Here is an 18,887-nt window from a genome sequence, read left to right as displayed (position 1 = left end):
CTGCTGAAAAGACACTCCTGTGTGCATTTGTGGGTGTGGGTGTTTTGTTTCTGTGTGGCTCGACAATGTGACCATTGTCCTTGACTGTTATTTGGCTGCAGGGAGAAATCGACGCTCACGAAGACAGCTTTAAATCCGCGGACGACTCTGGACAGGCCCTGCTTGCTGCCGGACATTATGCGTCTGATGAAGTGAAGGAAAAGGTAACCGACTTTACCGCCAGCAAGAAAGTGAAGGAGAAAGAGGGGGTGTTTAGAGCCCAGTGGGGGGATCCACATTATTTCTTCCTCTCCTCTCAGGAAAGTATTTTGACCAGCTCCCCATCCTCAAATTGGCTTGATTATGTCAGGGTTCCAAGTAATAGTTCCAACATCAAGCAAAACTCTGAGACAGGTAGATTCCTCAAAGAATAGCTTTATTGGAAATATATTGGCACAGATCTGGCGCAAACCGACTCTAAAGATTCCCACGGTTTCCCCCTAGTTAAAAGAGAAAGTTTTCCAATAAACCCCAATCAGTCAGTCACATGGTCCAATCAAGACACTGTCTGGTCGTCTGGTGACCTCACTCCTCCTCCCACGGTCCAGGTGTGAGAATGACCTTGCTTCTCAAGAGAAAATATTTTGTTTTGGCTACACAAAGCCCTCTATCTCTAATCCCCCCTCCCTTTCTCTCCGCTCCAGTGTGGCAACACTGAAACTCTAATATGACTCCGGTCAGGTCAGCTTCAGGGTTGACATATTAACAATCTAATTGCCACTCTGATAAGGAAACCAGGAACAAAATGCACAGGGACAGTATATGTGGTACCTTGCTCAATAGTGGTGACTGTGAGAGGGATCTTGGAGTCCTAGTGGACAATCACTTAAATATGAGCCAGCCGTGTGCAGCACCTCCCGAAAAAGCCAACACAGTTCTAGGCTGTGTTAACAGAGGGATAGAATCAAGATCACGTGAAGTGTTAATACCACTTTATAAGGCCTTGGTAAGGCCACACTTGGAATACGGCATCCAATTTTGGTTGCCACAATGTAAAAAAGATGTGGAGACTCTAGAAAGAGTGCAGAGAAGAGCAACAAAAATGATTAGGGGACTTGAGGATAAAGCATATGAAGAATGGTTGCTGGAACTGAGTATTTGTAGTCTTATGAAAAGAAGGACTAGAAGAGACATGATAGCAGTCTTCCAATATCTCAGGGGCTGCCCCAAAGAAGAGGGGGTCAAGCTATTCTCCAAACCACCTTAGGGAAGGACAAGAAGCAATGGATGGAAGCTAATCAAGGAGAGAAGCAATTTAGAACTGAGGAGAAATTTCCTGACAGTGAGAACAATTAATCAGTGGAACGACTTGCCACCAGAAGTTGTGAATGCTCCAACACTGGAAGTTTTTTTTAGAAGAGATTGGATAACCATTTGTCTGAAGTGGTGTAGGGTTTCTTGCCTAAGCAGGGGGTTGGACTCATTCTATTCTAATAGGCAAATAAGATTTTCCAGATCAACCCCATTCTCAGGAATGTGTGGAACCACTCTTTGTTGTGACTGCTAGCCTCTGACGTCCAGATGGTTTCTCCCTTTTCCTCTCAGTTGACCATCCTCTCCGAGGAAAGAACAGCCCTGCTGGAACTCTGGGAGCTTCGTCGGCAGCAGTACGAGCAATGCATGGACCTGCAGCTTTTCTACCGGGACACCGAGCAGGTGGACAATTGGATGAGCAAACAAGAGGTGAGTGGACAGATCTGTCAGCTTCAGCTTGGCGCCTTGCCGCCATCCTGCCATCAAAGGCTAGGAGAGGAAACAAATGGGCAATATGTGATGGGAAGTTGGGAGGGGGAATGACAGCTTGACGAAGAGCAGGAGAGCTTGGAACCAGTTTGTGCCGTGCACCCTGAGAATGAATATGGATTACCTGAAACCAGGGGTCCCCAACTCCCAGTCCAGGGACTGGCACCGGTGTGCAGCATGCCAGCACCTAGGCCGCGCAAACAAGCAAAGCCCCATTCACATGCAGGCAGCATGTGAAACCATGCCCCCTCCGATCCATGGAAAAAAAGTTTCATGGAACCAGTCCCTGGGGCCCAAAAGGTTTAGGGGCCACTCAGCATTCTCAAAACACCTAGGCCTGTGATGGCAAACCTATCTCACGTGTGCCACAGGTGGCACGCAGAGCCATATCTGTGGGCACACGAACGTTGCCGTAGCTCAGTTCCAGCGCGCATGCATGCGCCATCCAGCTGATTTTCAGGCCTTCTGGGCCCACCAGAAGTTGGGAAATGGGCTGTTTCTGGCCTCCAGAGGGCCTCCAGGGGCGTGGGGGAGGCCGTTTTCGCCCTCCCCAGGCTCCAAGAAAGACTCTGGAGCCTGGGGAGGGCGAAAAAACGGGCCTACCGGGCCCATCGGTAATCTTTTTGCCGTCGTGTGCCAAAAGCAGGGGGAGTGCGGGGGGGGGTTGCATGTACATGTGCAGAGTGCAGGGAGGCATTGAATTATGGGTGTGGGCATGCACACGCGTGATCCCCCCACACTCTCCCCACTTTTGGCATATGACGGCAAAAAGGTTAGCCATCACTGACTTGGGCAGACTCATATTGGCCGAAGACGGACTGGTCATGGCTAGCATGTAGGGAAACACTCGTATCTTTTGAACGCGGGAAATTCAATTCGAGCCTCACACTGCTGCAACCAACATCTTTTAATAAAAGGACCTATCACTTCAACCAAACAGAGTCGAGGGTCTTTCTTTTATAAGAAAATCAGGCTGGGGCAGATTCTGAGGTGTTGTGGGTGCACATAACTTGGCCAGTCTGCTAGCTTTTGCAGGCCTGGCATCCTTAAGTGACTTGCAGTCCTTTTGCACGGGGTCATCTTTTCTTCCTGCTTCTTTTTCAAAACTCCGGTGGCTCTGATGACCATCTCCAGATCTTGTGTCTCCTCTGTTCCACCAGGATATTCTGCCTTCTACCCAAACAGCCTTTCTCTTGTCCGTCTTCCACAGTGGCACTTTGTAGACTTTGCTAAATCTGGCCCTTTCTGACGTCCTGTTTTCTTTTCGAGGCCTTCTTGCTCAATGAAGATCTTGGGGACTCTTTGGACAGCGTGGAGGCCCTGCTGAAGAAGCACGAAGATTTTGAGAAGTCACTTAGCGCCCAAGAAGAGAAAATCACGGTAAGCCATTTTTGGGTCGATGTATTTCCCTGGAGTGGTGAGCAACAACTGGTCCTCATTCCACTTGATTTTTTAAAAAATTACTTTAAAAAATACAAAACACTTAGCAACCCCCCCCCCCCCCGGTTTGCTGTAGTGTGTTGTTGTTAGTTGCGAAGTCATGTCCGACCCATCGCAACCCCATGGACAACGTTCCTCCAGGCCTTCCTGTCCTCTACCATCCTCTGGAGTCCATTTAAGATCACGCCGACTGCTTCAGTGACTCCATCCAGCCACCTCGTTCTCTGCCGTCCCCTTCTTCTTTTGCCCTCCATCGTTCCCAGCATTAGGCTCTTCTCCAGGGAGTCCTTCCTTCCTTCTCATTAGGTGGCCAAAGCATTTGAGTTTCCTCTTCAGGATCTGGCCTTCTAAGGAGCAGTCAGGGTTGATCTCCTCTAGGACTGACCGGTTACAGCCACATATTTGAGAACCTACCCAATTTAAATTCCCTAGAATGGAAGATTACACCATCAAAGTTACTTTTTTAAAGCCTTCACTAATCAAGCCAAGCTATCCCTGGTTACATGGCCCAGATTTTCATGGGTTAGCCCCATTGGAAGATAGCCTCTATAATTAGTTCCAGGTCATTAAGCCAATTAAATTATTCATCAGAACTTGCCACTTGATAACCCTGCTTGGTTTTGCAATTAGGTATTTAAGGTGGGGACTTATAACCCACCTTGATTTTGTACCAGGGGTCAAATGCTACCGGTTGGGACGATAGTGAAAATGCTACTGGTTCGCGAGAACCTCTAGTAAAAAAATGCTTTAAAAAGTTAAAAAAAAAAAAAAAAGGTTCCGACAGTCAGCTGTGATAATCAGCTGTACCGTGTGATTCTCGGAACTTTTTTTTTACTTTTTAAAGCATTTTTTTTTTTTACTACCTGTTGCCCCAACCGGTATTTTTGTGTAAAGTGTGATAGTTGGTTTTTGAGCTCTCTGTGACTGTGAGGTTCCTGCTTATTGCAGGGGCCATTTTGTGTGAAGTCCAGCTGCTTTTGCATTGTGTGTGAGTCCGTTGTATAGCTTTTACGTTTTTTGTGTGTGTGTAAAGTGTGATAGTTGGTTTTCCCGGTCACATGACCACCAAGCCATGCCACCCGGTCACATGACCACCAAGCCACACCCACAGAACCAGTAGGGAAAATTTTTGAATTTCACCACTGTTTTATACCCTTCAAGGCAGCAGAAATAAGACACTCTCTTTTATTTTCTCACCATAACAACTGTATGAGGTGGGTTGGGCTGAAAAAAATGCCTTTGGCCCCAGGTCACCTGTGTGGCTCTCGTGTCTAAGGAAGTGAGATGTATATCAGCTGAGATTAAAATTTGGGGCTATCAAGATAGCTGTGCGTTGTTCTTTTCTTCAGACTGAAGGATAAACACTGCAGTTTTATTTTAATTGGTTTTGGTCCACGATATGTAGGATATGATTATAATTCCGCTGTCAGCACTTCAACCTGCATTTACTCTAGTGCTGACATAAGAAGAAGAAGAGGGGGCAGCTGACAAGAAGACGCTTGACATTTCACCTACTTATTTTCTTTGAAGATAATATCCCCTAGGAGATGAGATGGGAGGGGGGACATTCCTGGGAGCTTAAGTAGTAGATATGGGGAGAGTGATTTGGAAGAAGGCCAATGAGACGCAGAGATTTGGGTAACGGAAAGGGAGAGTGCGGGGGCAGGAAGTCAGAGTTGGCTACGCCATGATCGGGGCCAGATTGTCGTGCTAAATAAAATGAAAGATTTCTTCAAAGACTATCTGTTTGGAAATGCAATTTATTTTATTTGAGACAATATTGAAACCTGACACCCGCTTCATATCATTCCTTTGGTGGTAACTAACAATTCCACCTGCCTCCTCCACCCACTCAAAATAGGGATACCCACCAGGGGTGAAATCCTCCCAGTCGCACCAGATCGGGCGATCCGGTAGCGATCTTGGCGGCTGGTTCGGCGATGCGGTAGCGATGGTGGAGTGAAGCTCCGCCCACCTGCCTGGGTGTTGTTACTTCCTGGTTTTAACCAGGAAGTAACAACCAATTAAAACCTGGTTAAAACCAGGAAGTAACAACACCCAGGCAGGTGGGCGGAGCTTCACTCCAACATCGCTACCGCATCGCCGAAACAGCCGCCAAGATCGCTACCGGATCGCGCGATCCGGTGAGAACTGGTTAAAACGAGGAAGTAATGTGTTCAGTACCTTCTGCACATGCATAGAAGGTCTGTGCATGCATGTGATGTGTGCGCAGGCGGGGCATGTGCACTTCCAAACCGGTAAGGAAGGTAAGTAGATGATACCCACCCTAATTTTCTCAACTGTGTCCATGCTGGCCATTATATTTTACAACCTCTTGATGCCAATGAGAGGTTTATTTATTTCTTCAGAGTCTCCAATAAGTGGAGTCGTTCAAAAGGCTTACAATCAATATCTCATTTCCTGAGTAAATAAATACTTTTTTATTTATAGGCCCTGGATGAATTTGCAACAAAACTGATTCAGAATAACCACTATGCCAAGGAAGACGTGGCCACCCGCAGAGATGCTGTAAGTTTCAAATGCAACCTCGTATCTTGCTTATTTCCTAGTTGCCCTTCCTTTGTTTGGTATCTTTTGTGGGGTGTGGGGAGGAATTACCTGCAGGCTGCTATTGAAAGAAAACAGAAGGACTCAAGGACTGTTGCTATCGATTCAGGCTTTTGTGTTCCTATCTTCCGCCAGCTGCTGAGCCGTCGCAACACCTTGCACGAACGGGCCATGCTGCGTCGAACACAGCTAGCCGACTCCTTCCACCTGCAGCAGTTTTTCAGAGACTCGGATGAGCTGAAAAGCTGGATCAATGAAAAGATGAAAACTGCAACAGATGAGGCTTACAAGGTGTGGCTGCAATGCGATATATATTGTTGGATGTGTGTGTGTGAGAAAGAGAAAGGAGAGAGAAGAAGAGAAAAAAAGAGGAGAGAAAGAGAGAGGGGAAAGAAAGAAAGAGAAAGAAAGAAAAAGAAAGGGAAGAAAGAAAGAAAAAGAAAGAAAGAAAAAGAAAGAAAGAAAGAGAAAGAGAAAGAAAGAGTTAGAAATTCTATAGCACCACAGAGCAAACAGTACAGTCACCATGTGCTTTACTGCTCAACTACTTTAAACTAACAGGAAACTCTACTTAAACCAAAAGAGCACAGAGTATATACCGGGTGTCAGCAACCTGCGGCTCCAGAGCCGCATGCGGCTCTTTGGGCCCTCTGCTGTGGTTCCCTGTCGGGGGTTCCCACCACTGGCTGACTCTGCCCCTCACCCTCCCCTCCCAGTCACTCCTTGCCTGGCCTGAGAAGGTAAGGTGGACAGCGGGGGATGGAGAAGCGGCCGGGGCAGAGACAGATACAGAGAGAGGGGGGGAGAGAGAGAGAGACAGAGGGGGGGGGGAGGGAGGGAGAGAGCGGGAGAGGGAGAGAGAGAGATCAGAAGGGTTTTGTGGTTCCTGGTGTTTTTTAACAACCGGTTCTCTGCTCTAATGACCGGCTGGGTAGGCGTGGCTAGGGGAGGGTGTCATGTGACTGGTAGAAATGAGTGACACTGAGTTGGCCACGCCCACCCAGGTTTTGTGGCTCCCGATGTTTTCTTTTCTGTGGGAAACAGGTCCAAACGGCTCTTTGAATGTTTAAGGTTGCAGCCCCCTGGTATATACCGTAGATCCAAACTTGTAAACGCTGCCATCTACTGGCTAAATACTATTGCAGTTGTTGCATAAAAATACATTCCAGGAATGAATTCCAACAGAAAAAAAAGAATGTTCTGGTCTAGGGTTTCTTTTATTCTCTTGAATCCACCCAAAAATCCTTTTCTACAATTGGCCAAACTATCCCTCTTTCCCCAGCCTTCACGCATCCAGTCCCTTCTCTCTTTACAAGAACAGTACAGATAGTCCTCGACTTAACAACAGTGACATTCGAAGTTACAACGGCACTGAAAAAAGTGACTCATGATTGTTTTTTCTCACTTATGGCTGTTGCGGCCTCCCCTCGATCACGTAATTCAGATCCTTGGCATCTGATTCATATTTATGACGGGTTGCAATGTCCCGGGGTCACGTGTGATCCCCTTTTGCTTGACTTTCTGCCGAGCAAAGCCAATGGGAAACCAGATTCACAGCCGTGTCACTAACTTAACAACGGCAATATGATTCACTTAAAAATGGTTGCAAGGAAAGTTATAAAATGGGGCAAAGCTCACTTAACAAATGTTTCACTTAGCAACAGAAATGTTGGGCTCGATTGTGGTCGTAAGTTGAGGACTACCTGCAACATTAAGAGATGCTTCCTGCTTTTAATAGTTAGGAAGTTTCAACAATTTTGGAACCAATTCCTCCTAATTCGGGAATGCAGCTTTGCTGTCCTTCAACTGTTATAATCCCTGTCTCCCATGATACTGAATCCCCAAGATTGACCTAACCCAACCTTAAACACTCAAAGAGCCATTTTGATCCATTTCCCACAGAAAAGAAAACACCGGGAGCCACAAAACCCCTCCCGTGCCTGACTATTTCTTGTGCTGTCACAAAACTAACATCTGTAGTTGAATTCAACGTTCTGTTTTCTTCTGAAACTTTTCTTGTCTTGGATTTATCTATGGTTAGCCTACCGGAGGTTGAAAAGCTCAATAAATCATGTGCTGGTGGGTGTCGCACATTGGCGATTGGGACGCATATTTTGAGTGATAGGGAGCCGCAGCAGAGGGGTGAAAGAGCCACATGCGGCTCCAGAGCTGCAGGTGGCTGACCCTTGACCTAACCCAACTGCCATTGATCTGATCTCCTCCGTTTCGTAGGACCCGTCCAACCTACAAGGGAAGGTCCAGAAACACCAGGCGTTTGAAGCCGAGCTGTCGGCCAATCAGAGTCGCATCGATGCCCTCGAGAAAGCCGGGCAGAACCTGATGGACGTGAAACATTACGCCTCAGACGAAGTGGCCGTTCGCATGAACGAAGTCCTCAGCTTGTGGAAAAAACTGCTGGAAGCAACTGAGCTGAAAGGTACAAGGTGGAGAAAGAGGAAGGGAGGGAAGACAAGAAGAAAGATGGGGTCTCAAAGGCCTTTCGTAAGTGCGCAAGAGCTCTGAAGTCTTCCCCTTCTCCCCTTCCAGGGATCAAGTTGTGTGAAGCCAACCAGCAGCAGCAATTCAACCGCAACGTGGAGGACATTGAGCTGTGGCTGTACGAAGTGGAAGGCCACCTGGCTTCTGACGATTACGGCAAAGACCTAACCAACGTTCAGAATCTGCAGAAGAAACATGCCCTGCTGGAGGCAGACGTAGCTGCCCACCAGGTACAGCTCCTTCTCTTTCCCCACCTGCCCAGTCCTCCCCTCGAGGGAGACCAGTCGTGATTGGAGGGCTGTAGAATTAGAATTACTATTAGAATTAGAATTGAATTCTTTATTGGTGTCAGGTTTCGAGGTCATCTCAAATAAATTGCATTTCAAACAAAATCTTTGAAGCAAAATTCCCATTTATTAAGCACGACATTCTACCTCCGACTCATCGAAGCCAACACTGACTTCCAGACCCAAAACCCTCCCTTTCCGTTCCCCACTCCCCTGCTCTCATTGGCCATCTTCCAAGTCATTCTACCCCTAATTTACCGCTCCAGCTCAAAGGAATTTCCCCCCTCTCATCCCATCTCCTAGGGGATATTATCTCCAGGGAAAATAAGTAGGTGAAAAGTCAAATGTCCCTTTCCAGACGCCTCCGCTTCTCCTTATGTTGTTGTAGGAAAAATAACGGACTAGGACAAGCTCTTCAGTGCAGGAAAGAGTTTTTATTTGCGCAAAGGTTCAAACAGTCCGAGGACCACGAAACAAAAGTCTGAACAGTGATGACTGATTTCAACCAGATATTTATACAGTATAAAGACAAAGTTATTACGAAGAGTGCAACATTTCGCACGTAGAAGTTACCCTTTAATCTATCTCTAGGAAAGACATAACAGCCTGATTCCCACAGGCTCAGGTTCTCAGCTCCGGAGCTCAAGACATAATAAAAGAGGAGATAAGGGGCTCAAAGGCGCCTCAAGAGCAGTAAAAAGGACAGTAAGGGAAGCAGTTTTTCTTCTCTAGGATATACATGACATTTGAGGTGTAATAAACAGTAAACAACAGGATGTATCTGTTTAGGGTCAGTTTGCCCTTTTACAATGCTGTACCTACGTCAAATACCTTGTATCAATTCAGCACCTTGGCACGGAAGAGGCACTTCTGCCTTGACCAAAGATTTGGATTTCTAATATTTAAGTTTTATCCCAATATCGAATCCTAGCCTGGCTCAATGTCAGCACTAGAGTAAATGCAGCTTGAAGTGCTGACAATTGGCCAAGTGCGATAGACACACAAGGAATTGGTCTCTGGTGCGTAAACTGCAGAATTACCAATAGAATTAGAATTAATTTAGAATTAGAATTAATTAGAATTATTAGAATTAGAATTTTTTATTGGCCAAGCGTAATAGACACACAAGGAATTGGTCTCCGGTGCATAAACTGCAGAATTACCAGTAGAATTAGAATTAATTTAGAATTAGAATTATTAGAATTAGAATTAGAATTGAAGTTTTTATTGGCCAAGTGTGATAGACACACAGTGAATGTGTCCCTGGTGTGTAAACTGCAGAATTATTGGTAGAATTAGAATTAATTAGAATTATTAGAATTTTTTATCGGCCAAGTGTGATAGACACACAAGGAATTTGTCTCCAATGCATGAACTCTCAGTGTACATCCAAGCAACAAGTGATAAATCAGGATCGTAACCATAAAATACAATCATCATAAAATAAGATACAAACTCAGTGATAACCATAGGACACTAAATAAGCTAACAACCTAAATCATAATAGGATATTAAATAAAGGAAATCAACATAAATCAAGAGATACATAAATACCTACATAAATCATGAGAAGGGGACTTAACACTGGATTTGTTCAGAGGACAATGGAAGAAGGAAAACGTAACTTTTGGACTTGTTCAGAATAGAGAGAGGTGGTCCTTGCAAGGTGGCTACCGCTGATCTTCAGTTCTTGTTTTAGGACCGCATCGACGGCATCACCATCCAGGCTCGCCAATTTCAAGAGGCCGGGCACTTTGACGCGGACAACATCAAGAAGAAGCAGGAGGCTTTGGTGGCCCGCTACGAAGCCCTGAAGGAACCGATGGTGTCCCGCAAGCAGAAACTGGCGGACTCCCTCCGCCTTCAGCAGCTCTTCCGCGACGTCGAAGACGAAGAAACCTGGATCCGAGAGAAGGAGCCGATCGCAGCATCGACCAACCGAGGTTAGCGCAGGGAGAGTGCAAGACGTGTTTACACATCCACACTCATTGATAACAATGGCTAGTTTTGAGCAGCTAATCGATAACACCACGTAAAGGGAAATACAGGTAGCCTTCCACTTACGACAGTTCATTTAGCAACCATTTGACGTTACAATGGCACTGAAAAACGTGACTGGGGTGAAATATAAAATTTGTTACTACCAGTTCTGTGGGGGTGGCTTGGTGGGGGGTGTTAATGTGACTGGGTGGGCGTGGCCAACTCTTTTCTTTTTTAAACTTTTCAAAGGATTTTTCCTAATGCTTCAGGCAGCTCAGCTGGGATCGTCAGAGACTTCTCAAAGCAATTTTTTTACCACCTCTTCGACCAAGAGGTTGCAGAAAAAAATGCTTTGAAAAGCCTCTGAGGATCCCAGCTGAGCCGTGTGATATCATCAGAGGCTTTTTTTTTTTTTTTAACTTTTAAAAGCATTTTTTCGTCGGAAGAGGTTGTAGAAAACATGCTTTTAAAAGTAAAAAAAAAAAAAGCCTCTGATGATCGTGCGGCTCAGTTGGGTATGATGGGAGGGTGCAGGGATTTTTGCTACCGGTTTTCCGAACCACCCACCACCATCACTACCGGGTCGGGTGATCCGGTCCGAACCGGGAGCATTTCACCCCTGCTTAGAACCATTTTTCACACTTACGACCGTTGCAGCATCCCCAGGGTCACGGGATTTACATGCAGATGTTTGATGCTCGGATGCGTCCGGGACACTGAAACCGTCATAAATATGAGTCAGTTGCCAAGCTCTGAATATTGACCACATGGTGATAAGTATGAAAAACTGCCATAAATCCCTTTTTTTCAATTTCTGTTGTAACTTTGAATGGTCTGTTGTAATTGGAGGACTACTTGTAATAATATTGTAGCCACACCTTATGGGTTAATATACATGCACATTCAGTTCACATTTATGACGGTCGCATGTGATCTCCTTTTTGTGACCTTCGGACAAGCGACGTCAACGGGGGAAGCGTTACTAATTTAAACAACTGCATTGATCCGCTTAACAAACGTGCTAAGCAAAGTTGTAAAATGAGGCAAAACTCACTTAACCAAAGTCTCACACGGCAACATAAATTCTGGGCTCAATTGTGGTTGTACATCGTGGACTACCTGTGTTTACAAAGTAAGGTGGCTTATGACAGCCCCTGTGTTTCTTTCATTCAGGGATTGTAAGCATTTTTATTGGAACGGCTGTTGATCACGTCCTTCCCTTCTCATTCCAGGCAAAGACCTCATTGGGGTCCAGAACCTGCTGAAAAAACACCAAGCGTTGCAAGCGGAGATCGCTGGCCACGAACCCCGCATTAAAGCGGTCACCCAGAAAGGAAATTCCATGATAGACGAAGGTGCGTCTCTTCCTCTCTTTATTTTTCATTTATTTCATTTACGCGTCAAATGAAAACTACAAATTTGAACGGGCAAAATGAAAAAAAAAAATATTAAAATGTGACAGGGATGACAAGTACGTTAGTGCACTGACAGCCCCCCCCCCACTTAAAGGTAAAGGTAAAGGTTTCCCTTGCATATATGTGCTAGTCGTTCCCGACTCTAGGGGGCGATGCTCATCTCCGTTTCAAAGCCGAAGAGCCAGCGCTGTCCGAAGACATCTCCGAGGTCATGTGGCCAGCATGACTCAACGCCAAAGGCGCATGGAACGCTGTTCCCTTCCCACCAAAGGTGGTCCCTATTTTTTCTATTTGCATTTTTTACCTGCTTTCGAACTGCTAGGTTGGCAGAAGCTGGGACAAGTCACGGGAGCTCACTCCATTACGCGGCACTAGGGATTCGAACCGCTGAACTTTGGATCGACAAGCTCAGCGTCTTAGCCACTGAGACCCCCCCCACCCCCCTAGGGACCTCTTAAAGATGGGGTGAGGTCCACCAAAATGTAGTTAGATTTAAAAACTGTGGAAGATACTTTCCGAGACAACTAAATCAGGTAAGGTATCCCAGGGTCTGAAAACCGTTGTTATAAAGATCGAATTTTCTACAGACTGAGTTTAAAGCATTTTACATTAAGTTTAAAGCCGCGATTCACACGTATTACATTACGATTACAATGTCACTTAGTGGAGGAAGTTTCCTTTCTGTTATGTCTGTGGAGTCATCCAGGTCATGATTATTATCCCAAAGATGCTTTTTCTGGAGGCAACTGAACTTTTTTTTTTCTTTTGAAGACGTTTCGCTTCTCATCCAAGAAGCTTCTTCAGCTTTGACTGGATGGTGGGGAATGGAAGGATTTATACTCCTTGCAGACAGTTGGTCATTTGCGTTCTTTGAGAGGGTCGTTGAGGCCACTTGGAGGTTTATCTGTGACCTTAGGGTCTCCAGAGTGGTGCTCCTGGTTCCTGTAGTCTACAATTTTTTTCTCTGGAAATCCATTCCTACTCCTACTCTATTTGAAGGATTCTTCATCCCAAATTGCATAGCTAAAAATCTGTAGAGATTTTCAGTCCTCCAGGTCATGGTTGTCCCAAAGGTGCTTTTTCAAGAGGCACCTGGACTTTCTGGTTTTTTTCTTTTGAAGATGGTTTCGCTTCTCATCCAAGAAGCTTCTTCAGCTCTGACTGGATGATGGTGGGGAATGGAAGGATTTATATTCCTTGAAAACAGCTGGTCTTTTGCATCCTTTCTGAGGATCGTTGAGGCCACTTAAAGGTTTATTTGTGTCCTCAGGGTCTCCAGAGTGGTGCTCCTGGTTCCTGTAGTCTACAATTTTTTTCTCTGGAAATCTATTCCTACTCCCACACTAGTCAAAGGGTGTTCATCCCAAATTGGGATGAAGTTCTCATGGCAACTTGAAAGCTTTGCAAGTTGACACCTCACTCCAGGGGAAGGATGCTGTTAAATCTCCATTCCCTCCCCAATCCAGAGGAAGGTTACTGCAAAATCCCCATTCAGCTGGGACTCGGGAGGCAGAGAATAGATGGGGGGCGGGGCCAGTCAGAATTTTTACTACCGGTTCTCTGAACTACTCAAAATTTTCGCTACCGGTTCTCCAGAACTGGTCAGAACCTGCTGAAACCCACCTCTGATGTGGGGTACTTCTTCGGGCGGCCCCATCTATCTGGTATGCTGGAAAGGTTGACCTTGACAGCTATCGGCTCTCTCTGCAGCTGCCATGAAGACAGTGAGAATTTTCCTCCCTTTTCCGAGACATCTCCACCAGCTCACTCCCCCTCCCCTCCCAAATACCAGCCATGCCTCCCCACTCCTGTTACAATGGCAGCTGAAAGCAAGCAAGCACCATAGAGGCTGACACCCACCTCCGAATCTTAACCAGAAGAAACACGCTTCTTGTCGCTTAGGGCATTTTGCCGCGGAAGACGTGAAAATCAAACTGAACGACCTCAACCAGAAGTGGGAAACCTTGAAAGGGAAGGCTTCTCAGCGCCGTCAAGATTTGGAAGACTCTCTGCAGGCCCAACAGTACTTCGCCGACGCCAACGAGGCCGAGTCTTGGATGAGGGAGAAGGAGCCCATCGTGGGGAGCACAGACTACGGAAAGGATGAGGACTCCGCCGAGGTGCGTCCCTTTGTTCCTAGATCACAACTGGGCATGGTGTGAAGGTCCTGCGTGAGAACTTCTGACCTGGTCCATATACCTTGTTTTCCCGAAAATAAGACCTCCCTGGATAATAAGCCCAATCGGGCTTTTGAGCACATGCACTGAAATAAGCCCTCCCCGAAAATATTTAACCGCATGCACAGCCGGTCCCCACCATTTCCTCTGGTTAGGTTTAGGGCAGGTGTCTGCAACCTTAAAGAGCCATTTGGACCCATTTCCCACAGAAAAGAAAACACCGGGAGCCACAAAACCTGGCTGGGCGTGGCCAACTTGATGTCACTCACTTGCGGCAGTCACATGACTCCCATCCCCCAGCCACGCCTACCCAGCTGGTCATTAGGGCAGAGAACCAGTTGTTAAAAAACACCAGGAACCACAAAATCCTTTTTGACATCTCTCTCTCTCCCCTCCCTCCCTCTCTCCCCCCCTCCCTCTCTGTATCTCTCTATGTCTCTCTCTCTCCCTCTCTCTGTATCTCTCTCTCTCTGCCCTGGCTGCTCCTCCCATCCCCCACCGTCGCCCTTACCTTCTCAGGCCAGGCAAGGAATGACTGGGAGGGGAGGGTGAGGGGCGGGGCCAGCCAGTGGTGAGCCACAGCAGAGGGCCCAAAGAGCCACATGCGGCTCCAGAGCCGCAGGTTGCTGACCCCTGCGTTAAGGAGACAGAACTGGAAATCAGGCAATATGGCAAGAGGAGCCCCGTCTTGCTCCACGGGCCCCAAAATAAAAAGACTTTCCCGAAAATAAGGCCTAGCGCTTATTTTGGGGTTCAAAAAAATATAAGTCAGGGTCTTATTTTTGGGGAAACGCGGTAAAACCCGAGAGAGGTCTAAAGATGGGGGGTTTTTTTTCTCTTCCTTTCAGGCTCTTCTCAAGAAGCACGAAGCTCTGATGTCCGATCTCTCCGCCTACGGCAGTAGCATTCAAGCCCTGAAGGAGCAGGCCCAGGCCTGTCGGGTAAGAAGAAGAGATGGGGATGTCTCAGGATCCAGTCGGGTTTTTTTTGTCTTTCGAGCTTCTGGATTCGTGCTGGAGCCCATCTTCAGGGAATTTCTCTCCAGCAGAGTGTGCGTTTCTGGTTGGTGTGTGTGTGTGTGTGTGTGTGTGTGCGTGCGTGGTGCTTATATGGTGCCTATTGTGTGTGCCTTTTTAGCTGTCGATGGCTGGCTGTAAAGACGTCGGCTGTTGTTTGCTTCTGCTGCCAAGCCCTCGCCTCCTAAGTAGCAGTAGCACTTATATCCTGCTTTACAGTGCTTTTACAGCCCTCTCTAAGCAGTTTACAGAGTCAGCCTTTGGCCCCCCCAACAATCTGCATCCTCATTTGACCGACCTTGGAAGGAAGGAAGGCTGAGTCAACCTTGAGTTGGTCAGGATCGAACTGCTGGCAGTGGGCACAGTTAGCTGGTAATACTGCATTTTAATCACTGTGCCACCATGGCTGATGATTGATAGATAGATAGATAGATAGATAGATAGATAGATAGATAGATAGATAGATAGATAGATAGGATGATAAAGATAAAGAGGTAGAGTGGATAGATAGCTGAGATAGATGATAGATAGATAGATAGATAGGATGATAAAGATAAAGAGGTAGATAGATAGCTGAGATAGATGATAGATAGATAGATAGATAGATAGATAGATAGATAGGATGATAAAGATAAAGAGGTAGAGTAGATAGATAGCTGAGAGATAGATAGATAGATAGATAGATAGATAGATAGATAGATAGATAGATAGATAGGATGACAAAGATAAAGAGGTAGAGTGGATAGATAGCTGAGATAGATAGATAGATAGATAGATAGATAGATAGATAGATAGATAGATAGATAGATAGAGATAGAGACACAGACAGACAGCCATAGCCCTTAGATTTATATACCGCTTCACAGTGCTTTACAACCCTCTCTTAAGCAGTTTACAAAGTCTACATATTGTCCCCAACAATCTGGGTCCTCATTTTACCCACCTTGGAAGGACGGAAGGCCGAGTCAACCTTGAGCCTGGTGTGAGATTTGAACTGCCAAATTGCAGGCAGCCAGCAGTCGGCAGAAGTAGCCTGCAGTACTACACTCTAACCACTGCGCCACCCAGGCTCATGTACTTGATAAGCTGGTGGTAAATCAGCACTCCTGTTGACTGACGGGGGGCCTTTTTCCAGATGTTGATGTCCCTCACAGGCCCCTGACGTAGGATCCAGTTCTGAATTGAATTGAGCAATTGAAGTGATCCAGCCACCAGGAGAATAGGGCACCCATCTCAGCGTGCTCCGAAGTCCAAGGACCCATCCTTAGTCCGAGAATTTAATCCAAGGAACCGTTTCTCTTTTTTCCAGCAACAAGTGGCCCCTACAGATGACGAAACAGGCAAAGAGCTGGTCTTGGCCCTCTACGACTACCAGGAGAAGAGCCCTCGCGAGGTCACTATGAAGAAGGGGGACATTTTGACTCTCCTGAACAGCACCAACAAGGTAAAAACCGGATCCTGTGAAATTCTGAATCAGCCACAGAACCTTCAAAATGTTCCAGCTATGAGGGGGTCCCTGGTGCTCTCTGAGCCTGCTTGTTTTCTTCCAGACATTTCATGACCCAATTAGATAACATCATCAGTGCTATCGTACTGTGGTAGGCTACTGGGCTAGCACGGATGATGTTACCTAGTTAGGGTCATGAAACGTTTGCAAAGAAACAAGCAGGCTCACCAAGGACCTTTAAAAGGAACAAAACCTTTTTTTTTTTCCTTTTAAATGCCTCTGAAGATCCCAGCTGAGTTGCTGGGATCGTCAGAGGCATTTAAAAGAAAAAAAGCCTCTGCCGATCAGGCAACTCAGCTGGGATCGTCAGAGCCTTTTGAAAGCATTTTTTTTACAACCTCTTTGCCGAAGAGATTGTAGAAAAAATGGTTTTAAAAGTAATATATATATATATACAGTAATATACAATACCGAGGTAACTTTCTTTTTTTTTAAGGCTCAAGTTGTAAGACTTGATTTTAATGTATAGTTTGTCTATGTTGTGTATTGTATGTATGTATGTTTTTGTTTGTCTATCTTTAATAAAAAAAAATTAAAAAAAAAATTGGCCACGCCCACCCAGTCACATTACCCTCCCTCTACCAAGCCACGCCCACAGAACCGGTAGTAACAAATTTTAGATTTCCCCACTGACCGATGCCATTACTTGGTTGGGTCATGATACGTCTGCCAGATAGGGCCTGGTGGCTCAGCAGACTGATAGCATTGTGATTAACACCAGCTGTCTGCAATTACTGTAAGTTCGAATCTCTGCAAGGCTCAAGGTTGACTCAGCCTTCCATCCTTTCTAAGGTAGGTGAAATGAGGACCCAGTTTGTGGGGGCAATAAGCTGACTTTGTATAAATATACAAAAGTATGAAGGCTATTGCTTAACGCACTGTAAGCCGCCCTGAGTCTCCAGAGGAGGAGGGCATATAAATCAAATAAAAAAAAAAAAAAAAAGATCACCTCAGAGACCACCAAGGACCCCTCATTTCAACCCCGAGCTACAAATATTCTCCTTCGTTGGTTCCAGCTATGCTCTTCATCTCCTTTCTACCTTTTGGGGGGGTGTTGGTGACAACAGTGAGTTGCACCTCTTTTGCAGAAGTCCAAAACATAACCCAAGGCCGATTCCTTCCCCCCCCCTTCTCCATTCCCTTTTTATTTCCCTTTTTCTTTTATTATTTTTTTCCCCTTCCTCCTCCCTCTGCAGGATTGGTGGAAAGTGGAAGTGAACGACCGTCAGGGATTCGTGCCGGCTGCTTACGTGAAGAAGCTGGACCCGGCGCAGTCCACCTCCCGCGAAAACCTCTTAGAGGAACAGGGCAGCATCGCTTTGCGCCAAGAACAGATCGACCACCAGTAAGGCTTTGATTTAACCAGATTAGGAATCGACCCTCGTCTCTCCAGAAGGATGTTAACTCCCAGCTCCCTCGTTTCTATGGCCGGCTCTTGCTTCTTTCCCCGCAATCAGTTCCGTTGAAAAAAAATAAATCACCCGCATTCCTCTTTTTATTTTTTAATCTTTTCCTTCCTAACCTGAGACTCAACTGCTTCTTGTCCTCATTAGCCTTTTTTTTAAAAAAAAAAAAAATCATGCCCTGTCTTCTGTTGACTGAATGGGAACTGTACGATCGGGTCTCGGTAATCACGCCCCGGTTTTCTTCACGCTACTGTGATGTTTGTTTGTCTTTGTGTGTGTGTGTATCCCCCTCACCCCCATCCGTTTTCCCCACTCGAACTGTCCTCTTCCCTTCCGTCGTTTGCCCCAAAAGAGCCCTTTGTGTTTGTGTTGTACAGCGCCTTTCCTTCCCCTTCGTTTTTGTTAATCAGACTAATTTTTGTGCATGCTTTTTTTCTGCTGTGCTCCTCCCTCTCTCTCTTATCTGTGCAGGACTTTCCTTACTAAGGAGATCGGCAGTGTATCTCTGCGTATGAAACAGGTGGAAGAACTGTGAGTAGGTCGTAGCTGTCGTTAAAACCACGCTGTGTCTCTCAAGTAGCTGCTGGTGTTTTTTTTTTTTCCCTGTCTTTCTGCCTTTTTCTGGGGTAGCCTTCTCTTAGGAGTGTACAGCTGAACGGGTCTCTCTCTCTCTCGAATCCAAGGACTCTTCAGGAAGTGTTTGAAAAAAGCACAGTCTCTCCCATTTCTCATAGACATTTTGAGTGGCTCAAGAGCCTCTTTGGTGTAAAACAGGAGGAAAAAAAAACAATTTATTGACGCTGGTTCTTT

At 46.1% G+C, this 18,887-nt stretch overlaps 1 protein-coding gene across 8 annotated transcripts in view; it reads left to right on the top strand.

The window, feature by feature from the left end:
- The window catches only part of SPTAN1 (spectrin alpha, non-erythrocytic 1), a 101,404-nt gene that overhangs the window by 26,013 nt on the left and 56,504 nt on the right, over positions 1 to 18,887 (top strand). For 5 of the 8 annotated variants that reach the window (XM_070955595.1, XM_070955598.1, XM_070955594.1 and 2 more), the window contains 14 exons: positions 102 to 203; positions 1,585 to 1,722; positions 3,052 to 3,162; positions 5,674 to 5,751; positions 5,926 to 6,081; positions 8,023 to 8,227; positions 8,338 to 8,519; positions 10,276 to 10,519; positions 11,789 to 11,911; positions 13,874 to 14,091; positions 14,997 to 15,089; positions 16,474 to 16,608; positions 17,868 to 18,016; positions 18,549 to 18,608. In XM_070955595.1, the coding sequence (XP_070811696.1) occupies positions 102 to 203; positions 1,585 to 1,722; positions 3,052 to 3,162; positions 5,674 to 5,751; positions 5,926 to 6,081; positions 8,023 to 8,227; positions 8,338 to 8,519; positions 10,276 to 10,519; positions 11,789 to 11,911; positions 13,874 to 14,091; positions 14,997 to 15,089; positions 16,474 to 16,608; positions 17,868 to 18,016; positions 18,549 to 18,608 (1,994 nt within the window). The remainder of the gene's footprint in view (positions 1 to 101; positions 204 to 1,584; positions 1,723 to 3,051; positions 3,163 to 5,673; positions 5,752 to 5,925; positions 6,082 to 8,022; positions 8,228 to 8,337; positions 8,520 to 10,275; positions 10,520 to 11,788; positions 11,912 to 13,873; positions 14,092 to 14,996; positions 15,090 to 16,473; positions 16,609 to 17,867; positions 18,017 to 18,548; positions 18,609 to 18,887) is intronic. The other 3 variants (XM_070955600.1, XM_070955599.1, XM_070955596.1) reach the window with 1 other exon arrangement.

This window comes from Pituophis catenifer, unplaced genomic scaffold (genome assembly GCF_029215685.1).
Source record: "Pituophis catenifer annectens isolate HBS135680 unplaced genomic scaffold, rPitCat1.0.hap2 SCAF_17, whole genome shotgun sequence".
NCBI classification, from domain to species: domain Eukaryota; kingdom Metazoa; phylum Chordata; class Lepidosauria; order Squamata; family Colubridae; genus Pituophis; species Pituophis catenifer.
The sequence above is the reverse complement of the archived record's forward strand: the minus strand, read 5'-3'. Positions and strand labels throughout refer to the sequence as shown.